The following is a 13441-nucleotide window of genomic DNA, read 5'->3' as shown; positions in this document are numbered from 1 at the left end:
CTTTTTGCCGATATCTGATATTCCGATATTGTCCAACTCTTTAATTACCGATACCGATATCAACCGATATATGCAGTCGTGGAATTAACACATTATTATGCCTAATTTGGACAACCAGGTATGGTGAAGATAAGGTACTTTAAAAAAATAAATAAGATAAATAAATTAAAAACATTTTCTTGAATAAAAAAGAAAGTAAAATAATATAAAAACAGTTACATAGAAACTAGTAATGAATGAAAATGAGTAAAATTAACTGTTAAAGGTTAGTACTATTAGTGGACCAGCAGCACGCACAATCATGTGTCCCTTGCAGACTGTATTATGTTTCTTCAGCATTGTCCACACGTTTAAGTCAGGACTATTCTAAAACCTTAATTTTAGCCTGATTTAGCCATTCCTTTACTACTTGTGGTCATTGTCCTGTTGGAACACCCAACTGCGCCCAAGACCCAACCTCCTTAATTTTAGCCTGATTTAGCCATTCCTTTACTACTTGTGGTCATTGTCCTGTTGGAACACCCAACTGCGCCCAAGACCCAACCTCCGGCCTGATGATTTTAGGTTGTCCTGAAGAATTTGGAGGTAATCCTCCTTTTTCATTGTCCCATTTACTCTCTGTAAAGCACCAGTTCCATTGGCAGCAAAACAGGCCCAGAGCATAATACTACCACCACCATGCTTGACGGTATGTGTGGTGTTCCTGGGATTAAAGGCCTCACCTTTTCTCCTCCAAACATATTGCTGGGTATTGTGGCCAAACAGCTCAATTTTTGTTTCATTTGACACCACATGGACAAAGATAAGACCTTCTGTCGTCAGATGAAACAAAAATTGAGCTTCAGAGCTCTTGGAGAGTCGAAGAACACACGAGTTTGCAGTGATCACTTTGTTTAAAGTTTGTTTGATATGCTTAGTGTTTCCCAACTCGGCGAGTCTAATTCAAATAAATCAAATGTGAGCAAAACCTAAAAGAGTTAAGCTTTAACCAAATTAAATTATTATAAATTAAGCTTATTCAGCACATACACAATGTAAACATTGTGTAAGTGTAGTTATTTTGGGTAAAGACAGGGAAAAACACGCTTAAGGTGCATACAACAACATCAAGGCAACAAACACTCGAAGTTAAATCATGAAATGCATCCTTCCCCGAGCAAAAACGATGCATATCTTGATATCTTGATACTAATTTCCTTGAGCCAGACACACAAAAATAAGTTGTAGACCTCCATACTTTTCCACGTTTTTATCTGTTTTGTCATATCAAACAATAGTTTGCTATGACAACGTATAATCCTTGATATCACTCCAAAAATATTTTTTTAATTAAGTAAAAGAATCTATTCCATTGCTTTGATTTTTTTGCTCGTATCTGCTTTTTGCAGGAAGATACAAGCCTCTTTTGTATATAGATAGTTAACCCGCTTCTTGCTGCACAACAGCCATCCTAGGTTGGTTGACCACCGCTTTTTTCACTTCCGGGAAGAAGTCACGTGACGAAATACCAGCAAAAGACCTTGCTGGGTGCAGTGCGGACAGAAAAAGACGCCTTCCCTAAGTTGGAATCATACAACCATCTTGGTAAGACAAAGACGTCATTCCAAATGTCATCTTTTTTTTCCCGGCTGGCCTTATGTTTAAAATGCAGACATTTTCTAAGAGGAACTTTCCAGAGGGTTACGCAGGTGGCCGACGCATTGCATCACCATGCAAAGCAGCTGAGAGGGGTGGAAGGAGGACAAGATGAAAGAATATGAAGTTGTTGTTTTTTTCTTCTTCCATGCAACCCGAACAGACTTCTTTTCTTCTAAAAAAAATGATCTTGATTATGAATGCCTGCCCTGAGGAAGGGGAGGAGGAGGAAAGGACACACGCACGCACGCACGCACATGCACATGCACATGCACACACACACACACACACACACACACACACACACACACACACACACACACACGCACACACACACATTCTTGTATTTGTTACCTTCTTGAGACCTCCGAAAAATGCCTCCCTCTTTCGGACCACCCTTTCTAGATATATAAAGATTTGTTTTTACAACAGTAATAATATATACATGCTATACAAATATAAAAAAGGTAAGCTTTTAGTTCATTATTTTCTTTTTGAATTTTTTTGTTTGTAATTGGTTTTTAATCTTCATTATTTACTTCAAGTTATTACAGTATGTCTCTATATACCAGTCATACCAAAGACTGTAAAAATGGGACCCATTACCTCCCTGCTTGGCACTCAGCATTAATGGTTGGATTTGGGGGTTAAATCACCAAAAATTATTCCCGGGCGCGGCCACCGCTGCTGCTCACTGCTCTCCTCACCTCCCAGGTGATGGGTCAAATGCAGAGAATAATTTCGCCACACCTAGTGTGCGACAATCATTGGTACTTTAACTTTAATTTTAACTTTTAACTATACATATAAATATTTTTTTTAAATTAATTTTGGCCAAAGGGGGTGCATTTCAATTTCCTACACACACTTAAAGTGCCAATGATTGTCCCACACACACACCAGGTGTGGCGAAATTATTCTCTGCATCGGACCCACCACCCTTGATCACCCCCTGGGAAGTGAGGGAAGCAGTGAGCAGCAGCGGTGGCCACGCCCGGGAATCATTTTTGGTGATTTAACCCCCAATTCCGACCCTTGATGCTGAGTGCCAAGCAGGGAGGTAATGGGTCCCATTTTTATAGTCTTTAGTATGACTCGGCCGGGGTTTTGAACTCACAACCTACCAATCTCAGGGCGGGACACTCTAACCACTAGGCCACTGAGTAGGTAACTTGTTATTACATATGTTAAAACCGACACACAGTCAATTTGAAAAATTCCCTCACTTTTGGGACCACCCTAGTTTTGATAGATTTTGATAGAATGAGACATTCTCTCTTAGATGCAATGGTTTTCCGTATTGGGACCATGATTTATGTCATCACTTGTTCACCGGTCCTCATATGGAAGGTACTTTTCCTTGTTGATGTCTCAAAAAGGGTGAAAATACAAGAACACACACACACACACGCACACACACACACACACGCACACATATTAAAAGCTTGGCAAAGCATACACACTGGTACTGTGTATAACATGTTCAAGTGTGCGGCAATCTTTGCATCATTTTCAGCATTCTCTCAGGCTGGAGGACAGATTGGCATGAGGGGTTAGGAGTGTGTGTGTGAGTGTGTGTGTGTGTGTGTGTAAGTCCCAAAGGGCAAGGCAGCACACACAGCTGTTTCATACCCGCCCAGATGTCAAAGGCGAAGGAGGAAAAGACCGCATCACAGACACACACATGCCTCTGCTGGGCAACTTCAAAGACGACAACACACACATACTGTATGTACACAGTAGTTCTGGCACACACACACATACACACACACACACATACACACACACTCTGCGGACGGTGACATGGACAATAGCTTTGAACTCAGCCAGCGTCTTCTGCATCCTCATTGCAGCATTGGCAGTGTGAGGACCAGATGACTGGCATACTGGAGGTCAGTGATGAAAAAGTGGTAATTCAACCAAAATTCACGGGAATAAAAGCGTCTAAAGTCGCAGAGCGTACTACCATTTTGTTGTTGAGCTTTTCAGAAGTCAGCAAATCTCGCAGGATTTGAGATGAACTGTAATTGAAAAGATTAACGCTGGATTTGCCTCAAGTGCTGCTCATGAGTGTGGAACCTGAACGATGAGCTTGCTTAGTCTTTTTTGCAAATTAGCCACGCCGTCAGACATTCTATGTACAGGCTGCTCAGTACAATATGGCCAAGTCACCAAGAGGTCCCGAATCATTTTCAAATCAATAGCATCAAAGTTGTGTCTGTGAGTGTGTTCACGGTCTGTCACATTTACGTCTGGTTATGCTTCCTTAGTTTGTTTATTTCCTGAGTAGCGCTCTGCTTTTCAGTTCCTTTTCCTATATGTCTTCCTGAGCGCTCTTTACCCTCACCTGCCGCTGATTGGCAGCCTGGCCACACCTGGTAGTGGTTTTCAATCAGACTTCTTGATAAACCGGCCTGCCCTGCATACCGGGCTCGATGATTGTTTCCTGTTTCCAATTGTGTGTTCCCTGCACGTGCACTTAGTTGCGCTATTTCCTTTTGGCATTAAAGCCATGTTTACCTGCGTTACGCCTGCCATCTCTGCATCTTGCGGTCAAAGACCAATAGAACCTGACAGAATCATCGAGCCAAGTATGAACCCCGCAGAGATTTGGTGGGCTGTCTGGAGGCAACAAATGGCTGCTCGGGAGAAAGCCGCCGACGAGAAGTGTACCTGCATGGTCTCCATGAAGGACAAGCTCTGTGGTTTTGATTGCGGCACGGACTGGTTCTTCAGCTCCCTCCCAGCCGTTCGTGTCGTCTGTTCTAGGGGGGGCGGGCAGAGTCGGCAGGACCCGAGACCCCCCAGTTCCCTCCCCGCTCCCTCAGCCTTTCTTGGGATGTCTGGAATCCGTCTCTTGAGGGGGGTGAGGGGGGGAGCACAGCTCTCACTTCCTGTGAGGCCACCAACGACCCCAGTGGGCCTGCAGACGTCAACTCTGGACATGCCGACAGTCCAGCCGCCTGCTGCTCCAGCTCTGGACACGCCAACAGCCCAGCCACCTGCTGCTCCACACGCCATCTTCGTCTCCAGCGGGCCGTCCCACGGCGCCGTCATCTTCGTCTCCAGCAGGCCGTCCCACTGCGCCTCCATCTTCGTCTCCAATGCGCCATCCCACGGCGCCGCCATCCTCGTCTCCAGCACGCCATCCCACGGCACCACCATCCTCATCTACACCAGGCCATCCCACAAAGTCGGCATCTTCGTCTCCAGCGGGCCGTCCCACGGCGCCTCCATCTTCGTCTCCAGTTCGCCATCCCTCGGCGCCGCCATCATCGTCTCCAGCGGGCCGTCCCACGGCGCCGCCATCCTCGTCCCCAGCGGGCCGTCCCACAGCGCCGCCACCTGCGTATCCAGTGGGCAAGCTTACCTGCCGCACAAGCGGCCATCAGACGCCCACACTCCCCCTCCTCATCGGCCAAGAGAGTGGCCGTTCCTAATTTGGACAACCAGCTATGGTGAAGATAAGGTACTTTAAAAAATAAATAAATAAATAAGATAAATAAATTAAAAACATTTTCTTGAATAAAAAAGAAAGTAAAACAATATAAAAACAGCTACATAGAAACTAGTAATGAATGAAAATGAGTCAAATTAACTGTTAAAGGTTAGTACTATTAGTGGACCAGCAGCACGCACAATCATGTGTGCTTACGGACTGTATCCCTTGCAGACTGTATTGATATATATTGATATATAATGTAGGAACCAGAATATTAATAACAGAAAGAAACAACCCTTTTGTGTGAATGAGTGTGAATGGGGGAGGGAGGTTTTTTGGGTTGGTGCACTAATTGTAAGTGTATCTTGTGTTTTTTATGTTGATTTAATAAAAAAAAAATAAAAAAAATACCGATAATAAAAAACCGATACCGATAATTTCCGATATTACATTTTAACGCATTTATCGGCATGCCGATATTATCGGACATCTCTAGTATTACTCTTTTTGTTATGATGCATATTGAAATAAATGCATGTTAATTCTTTGATGACACGTTACTAAAATGATGCAGATAGAATTCTTGAGGTAAAAAAAGAATCCCTTCAAGTTTGACAAAACTGCGGCTCGAGTGCTGAAAGGAAACATGACATGAATTCACTTTTAACTTCAGCTCCCTTGACGTTCATGGGCACAGCTGAATTTCAAAATCAGTAAGATTCTTGCTTTGGCAGAAAAAATATAGTCTGAAAGTGTGGAAAACTACAGTTAACATGTAGAAAAAGAAAATTCCATAAATGCTGAAAAGAAACAGGAGCAAATCCAGTTTAAGGGATTGGATTGAAACACAATGTGAATGCAACACTCTGAAACACTTCCAAACTTCACACCAAAGGTGGTTTTAGTGAAAGAGGAAGTTGTTGATGGGGGACAAGTCGCTAACTCAATAAGGGCTTCATGACAAGAAGTGTATCTGGTTTCCCCCTCAGGATGTTTTGAAAGTGAAAGCCTTTCTTGTGTTTACACGGGTGGAGCCACTTAAAATACGTCTTCACCAACGCACCACGGAAACCACTTTGCAACACACACAAAAATAACGACACCTGGAACCGTAGTGTATAAAAAAAAAAGACCACAACGTGACCTCGGCAGAAAGACGTCCGTGCGTTTGAGATGCCAACGCAGCAGAAGAAGAAGCGAGGAGGAAGCGGTGAGCGAGATAACATTCACCGTGTGCCGGGAGAAAGAGACATAAATGGGAGACAATGAGAGACGAGATGGAACAAAAAAGGGAAGCGTGATAAGGAAATGATGGATGCCACGCGCTCGCCTCCGAGCAGGCGGTGAAGACGAGCGTCAAGGTTGCACCAGAATGAATCCTGAAGACGCTCGGGGAGATGCAAACAATAACATGGAGATAATAAATGTCCCACTTTCAGTGTTAATGTCTGTGTGTGTGTGCGCGGGGGATATTAAAAAAAAAAAGGTAAAGTACCACTGATAGTCACACACACACATTAGGTGTGGTAAAATTACCCTCTGCATTTGACCCATCCCCTTGTTCCACCCCCTGGGAGGTGAGGGGAGCAGTGAGCAGCAGCGGTGGCCATGCCCAGGAATATTTTTTGGTGATTTAACCCCCAATTCCAACCCTTGATGCTGAGTGCCAAGCAGGGAGGTAATGGGTGCCATTTTTATAGTCTTTGGTATGACTCGGCCGGGGTTTGAACTCACGACCTACCGATCTCAGGGCGGACACTCTAACCACAAGGCCACTGAGCAGGATTATATTACTACCACAATGATAATAATTATTATCATAATTATGAATCTTAGTATTACTATGAATACTAACTGAAAGTGAATAACTATCAATATTAATGATAACGCTGTTAGTATTAGTGGTATTAGTATTGGTATATTACTAGTGTTATAACTATAGTATTGTCATCACCTTATGTATAGGTTTATTATTTTGAGTATATGTGAATGAAATGAAATATGATATATATCCTGTTAACACTGTCAATATCAGGTGATAATGTAATATTGATTAAAGGCCTACTGAAACCCACTACTACCGACCACGCAGTCTGATAGTTTATATATCAATGATGAAATCTTAACATTGCAACACTTGCCAATACGGCCGGGTTAGCTTACTAAAGTGCAATTTTAAATTTCGCACAAAATATCCTGCTGAAAACGTCTCGGTATGATGACGACAGCGCGTGACGTCACGGATTGTACAGGACATTTTGAGACAGCATGGTGGCCAGCTATTAAATCGTCTGTTTTCATCGCAAAATTCCACAGTATTCTGGACATCTGTGTTGGTGAATCTTTTGCAATTTGTTCAATGAACAATGGAGACAGCAAAGAAGAAAGCTGTAGGAGGGAAGCGGTGTATTGCGGCCGACTGCAGCAACACAAACACAGCCGGTGTTTCATTGTTTACATTCCCGAAAGATGACAGTCAATCTTTACCATTGGCCTGTGGAGAACTGGGACAACAGAGACTCTTACCAGGAGGACTTTGAGTTGGATACGCAGACACGGTACCGTGAGTACGCTTCCAAACATTTGATCGCTTGCCCGTACGTGCGTGCCGCTATGTGCATGTCACGTACGTAACTTTGGGGACTTTGGGGAAATATATGTGCTGTATGAACTTTGGGGAGGTGAACGGTACTTTGGGCTGTGGGATTGAGTGTGTTGTGCAGGTGTTTGAGTTGTATTGGCGGGTTATATGGACGGAAGGGGGGAGGTGTTTGTTATGTGGGATTAATTTGTGGCATATTAAATATAAGCCTGGTTGTGTTGTGGCTAATAGAGTATATATACAGGTAAAAGCCAGTAAATTAGAATATTTTGAAAAACTTGATTTATTTCAGTAATTGCATTCAAAAGGTGTAACTTGTACATTATATTTATTCATTGCACACAGACTGATGCATTCAAATGTTTATTTCATTTAATTTTGATGATTTGAAGTGGCAACAAATGAAAATCCAAAATTCCGTGTGTCACAAAATTAGAATATTACTTAAGGCTAATACAAAAAAGGGATTTTTAGAAATGTTGGCCAACTGAAAAGTTTGAAAATGAAAAATATGAGCATGTACAATACTCAATACTTGGTTGGAGCTCCTTTTGCCTCAATTACTGCGTTAATGCGGCGTGGCATGGAGTCGATGAGTTTCTGGCACTGCTCAGGTGTTATGAGAGCCCAGGTTGCTCTGATAGTGGCCTTCAACTCTTCTGCGTTTTTGGGTCTGGCATTCTGCATCTTCCTTTTCACAATACCCCACAGATTTTCTATGGGGCTAAGGTCAGGGGAGTTGGCGGGCCAATTTAGAACAGAAATACCATGGTCCGTAAACCAGGCACGGGTAGATTTTGCGCTGTGTGCAGGCGCCAAGTCCTGTTGGAACTTGAAATCTCCATCTCCATAGAGCAGGTCAGCAGCAGGAAGCATGAAGTGCTCTAAAACTTGCTGGTAGACGGCTGCGTTGACCCTGGATCTCAGGAAACAGAGTGGACCGACACCAGCAGATGACATGGCACCCCAAACCATCACTGATGGTGGAAACTTGACACTAGACTTCAGGCAACGTGGATCCTGTGCCTCTCCTGTCTTCCTCCAGACTCTGGGACCTCGATTTCCAAAGGAAATGCAAACTTTGCATGGTTGGGTGATGGTTTGGGGTGCCATGTCATCTGCTGTATCTTTATTATTAGTGTTATCATTAGAATTATCATCGATATCAACTGGCATGTAAATATGAATGAAAGTTGGGGGGTGGTCATTGGCACAAATTGGCAGCAATCATAAAATCTTCATTTTTACTTGTTTGCATGCTTTGGTCGTCTTCTTTTTACGTGACAGCGTAAAAAAGTGGCTGCGTGTGTTGTTTTTTTTCAGTCCTTCTACTTCCACTTTCCTTCAAAACCAATAATAAAAGTGTTCCATCCGGCACCCAATCTATTTATGATAACTAGGTCAAGGTCATGTGATCCAGTGTCTGGAGATAGTTGGCCCATATCTTAGAAATTAATCCGCAATCTCAGCCAATCATTATCAATCTCCCAGGAACTATTGTCCTTTGTCACAGTGTGAAATATTCCCAGGTTCATGAACCTGTCTTTAGTTTATCGCCATATATAGGTAGAGAGATAATACAGTGGTGTAGAAGTCGTGTACCTGCGGTCCCACTGATACATACGCCAGATGCCAGGTGTGCAGAGTTGACAAAGGTTTTAGTGATTTGTTCTTCACAAGCTTCTTCAGACAAAACGTTCTTTCCGGACTTTGCAGTCTCTCCAATACTCCCCCTCCTGCACTCGGCCGCTCTCTGTTAAAGACAACAGGTGATTAGATTAACACGTACCACCTGTGAAATCGAATCACCTGCCAGCTGTGTCTCGCCGTCAGCACATGCCCCGCCCCTATCCGATGGTGCTCGTCCTCAGTAACATAGACAGCGGCGGTGACCTTTGCTCCTGCAGGCGCGCTGGCCACATCTCCCTCCACAAGTGGCGTGTGAAGAGATTGGAGATTTCTCTCGGCTATTTGTTATGCTTTAAGTTGCAAGCAAGAATTGGAGCTCTAAGCATCCCTGCCTTTAGTTGGTGTAGTGAACCCTGTCTTATTCGCTACAGCAATAATCGATAATGCAAGCCAATTAAAATATTAAACGTTAAAACAATATCTAAAGGGCGGACATGTATCCATGAAAACACGGAGAAGCTGCTGATGGTGTGTTTGAGGGAGAAGCATCTGGAAGGCGGCACAATCCAAGTCAACTCTCAGACTTCTCAGAGGGTTAATAAATACTGCACATTATTATTTTATTACTTCATAATACCTGCTCAGTGGCATAGTTAAAGTGTCCGCCCTGAGATCGGTAGGTCATGAGTTCAAACCCCGGCCGAGTCATACCAAAGACTATAAAAATGGGACCTATTACCTCCCTGCTTGGCACTCAGCATCAAGGGTTGGAATTGAGGGTTAAATCACCAAAAATGATTCCCGGGCGTGGCCACCGCTGCTGCTCACTGCTCTCCTCACCTCCCAGGGGCTGAGGGTGATGGGTTGAATGCAGAGGATAATCTCACCACACCAAGTGTGTGTGTGACAATCATTGGTACTTTTTTTTTTTTTTTTTAAACTACTTCAACTACTGTAGTTGTTTGTAATAATAATAATAGCAATAATAATAATAAGTGTTGTTCATACAATATTTGTTATCTAAAAGTCTGTTTACATTTTCAAAAGGCATGTTATATGTTAAAACTGTGCTGTTTAGGGGCACCAAGCATTTCAATTTTAACCAACTGGATCAAAAAAAAAAACAATACTGTGGCTGTAGTCAACCTCCTTATGTGCTGTAATTTTAAATGCAACGAGATGATAGTAACTGCTTTTTAAAAAATATATAAATATTATTTAATGGACATGTGGTCTAAAGAGGGTTTTGTTTTCTGTCCACTTTCACATGCACTCCAAAATCATTTAAAAAAATTCAACATGAGTAAAAAAAATTAATTAAAAAAAAGGCGGCTATAACCTAACCTGTTCTGGTTCATACCTATTCACTTTCCAGCATCTCCCCCCCCCCCCCCCCCGTTGACCTTTGACCCTCAAATAAGATCACCCCCATGCTGACAAGCGACACTACACGTTACAAATCAATTGTGTGCCTCTTGCTCATCTATAAACTGTTTTAGATGAAAATCCCAGTAATCTCTACACACAACAATAATGTATTAGAGCAGTTTACAGTAATCCAAGCAAACTAAATGATTTTTGAGGATTTGGGAATTTCCTTTTGTTTCTGTCAAAAGATTTGGACCCAAGCAGAGTAAAAATCACCACAACATAACCAAAAGTCTGTGCTTTTCCCTCCCACTGATATGTAGCAATAACTGGGGTTTAGGTGTTCCTAATATTTTGGACACCCCACTAATAATATCAAAGTTAGCTTTGACGAATTGATCATGTCTTTTTTTTTTTTTAGCTTTTTTTATTTTATTTCATTTTTTTATTTTTTTTATTTTATAAACCTTTATTTATAAATTGCAACATTTACAAACAATTGAGAAATAATAATAATCAAAATAAGTACAAAAACAGTACAAAACAGCGCCAGGGGGGTGTAAACTCAATAAAGTAACTAAAATAGAAGGCAATATATATATATATATATATATATATATATATATATATATATATATATATATATATATATATATATATATATATATATACAGTATATATATATGTATATATATATATATATATATGTACATATATATACAGTGCCGGCCCAAGCCTCCATGGGGCCCTAAGCAAAATTAGATTTTGGGGCCCTCTATTTCTGCCAATAATATTGATTGATCATTCACACACCTACTATAAACTCATTGCGGCTCTGGCAGTGTTGTTTACATTATCCTATTGTCAGCCTGGCATGTCTTTACAAATGACATGTCATTTATAAAGATATGGGGGTGGCCCAGTTTATAACATAAATAATACCAATGAATGAACGAATGATGTCCAGAGTGCCACATATGGTTCCTAATCTTAAAATGTAGAAAACATTCAGCTACAAGAGTGGCCTGGGGTTGAACAGTTCAAGTGATAAAGCTTTGCATTTACGGTAAAAGTGTCATCTTGTCTCATCAGTCTTGTACATATTAGTCTTTAATTACTAGTTTATATTTTTAGTTAATTGTTCATATTTAATGTTTACTTTGTACAAAGAGAGCGCAGTCTACTGAAGTTAAATTCTCAATAGTTTTCCCCTTTGAAAGACGCAAGGGAAATTCCTTCCATTTCACCATGTTGCTACAATGATCTTCACTGTTTTCATGCTGTTTCAGCAGTGCACCTATGTTGACCCAATCCAGCTGTCCCTCGGCTGCCAGTTTTTAGGACTTTTTGGAAAATAATTTGCAGCAAAAGCAATAGACTGCATCTTTACTTCTTGAATAAGTCAGCCAGCTACGCTTGACTTTTTCTCCATTGACTAGCTGTCTGTAGGTATAATGATAATGAAAACTTCGGCCATCATGCCGTTTGGGGAATGAAAAGTTCTCCTTAATAGACAGTGGTCCTCTGATCACCTGCTCAGTCCTGTCTGAATCTGAGAGGAAAGAAGGCCACTCAGCTGGGTCAACTGGCGGAGCTGATGATGGTCCATGGTGTGAAGGGGACGTTGTGGTGGAAGTTGCTGAGGAAGTGACCAAAGAAAGACAATGACTAAAAAAGAAGGACCTATAAGGTCATTAAATTGCACTGTTGGACATAATTATTAATCTCAGAATGTTCTGCAGTACAATGAGCAATTACAAAGGGTGTTTTGCAGTTAACTTACTAGATAAATCAGCTGTGGTTTCAGACATGGAGGGGACAGTGGGCACAGAGGGTGGAGGTGTGTGAGAGAGCACTGTAGAGGATGGAGATGGACCTAAGATGAAATACATACATACATACATATAGGCACACATATTAATGAGATACTTTGACTATATTAATTTCCCTTCAAGTGTAATGTTTATACTAAGAAATTAAATGAATACCGTGACAGTCTTTTCCTCACCTGATTCATCACTCACAGTTGAGCCTGAGGATGTGGACTGGCTCTGGGCTGATTCTGTGCCTCCAAAGTATTTTAACAATGCTCCTGGGGAAGTTTCACATAACTTATGAGTTGATGTAAAAAATAATGTTTATTTTACTCAAATAAATTACCGTGCTCTGCTGCAAACAATTTGTGCAAACAACATATCTCACTAGTAACCTGATGCTAAAAACATATTGCTAGCACCTGATGCTAAAAACATATTGCTAGCTAGCTAACGTCACCTAGCTAAAGCTAATTACAGCTACAAATCTCTTTGATAAACTTTTTATTACCAAGTCATGCAAACATACCTTTATCATGGCATTTTTTCTCCTCTTCCACTTTCTTCTTCTTCCTTTTTTCTGCACCTGAAGGATATGTCCTTTTTTGTGACATTGTTTTGCCTCTATCTGCGCTTTTGATGCCCAGTGCGCACTGGCATTGCACGGCGGGCGGCAAACGTCACAGGTGCAGCAGAGGCAGTTTTACATTTAAAGAGAGGCAGGAAGAATCACTAAGCCTAGATCAGCAGCAGCACTCTGTTGACCTAAAATTGTGTTTTTGTACAATAATATATCTTTGATCATTTAGAAATCATCAGTCAGACTCGTACATGCAAAAAATAAAAAAATAAGAAATTTTTGTTAATTGCTTTTGGGGGCCCCCTAGTGGCCGCGGGGCCCTAAGCAAGCGCTTAGTACGCTTATGCCTTGGGCCGGCTCTGTATATATAT

At 41.7% G+C, this 13441-nt stretch overlaps 1 protein-coding gene across 2 annotated transcripts in view; it reads right to left on the bottom strand.

Moving 5' to 3' along the window:
- Window positions 1-13218, bottom strand: part of LOC133621643 (AMP deaminase 3-like) — an 82798-nt gene extending 69580 nt beyond the window's left edge. Inside the window, exons 1-4 of one of the 2 annotated variants that reach the window (XM_061983862.2) lie at window positions 12685-13218; window positions 12460-12552; window positions 12209-12315; window positions 9282-9432 (exon numbers count right to left, since the gene is read on the bottom strand). In XM_061983862.2, coding sequence (XP_061839846.1) covers window positions 9282-9432; window positions 12209-12315; window positions 12460-12552; window positions 12685-12693 — 360 coding nt within the window. In that variant the 5' untranslated portion in view covers window positions 12694-13218. Of the gene's footprint in view, window positions 1-9281; window positions 9498-12208; window positions 12316-12459; window positions 12553-12684 lie in introns of those variants that run through there. The other variant, XM_061983867.2, reaches the window with a different exon arrangement.
- Window positions 13219-13441: the final 223 nt, after the last annotated feature.

The sequence above is a fragment of the Nerophis lumbriciformis genome, linkage group LG25, assembly GCF_033978685.3.
Source record: "Nerophis lumbriciformis linkage group LG25, RoL_Nlum_v2.1, whole genome shotgun sequence".
Taxonomy (NCBI): Eukaryota; Metazoa; Chordata; class Actinopteri; order Syngnathiformes; family Syngnathidae; genus Nerophis; species Nerophis lumbriciformis.
Note: the sequence above shows the minus strand (reverse complement) of the source record. Positions and strands in the feature narration are given on the sequence as shown.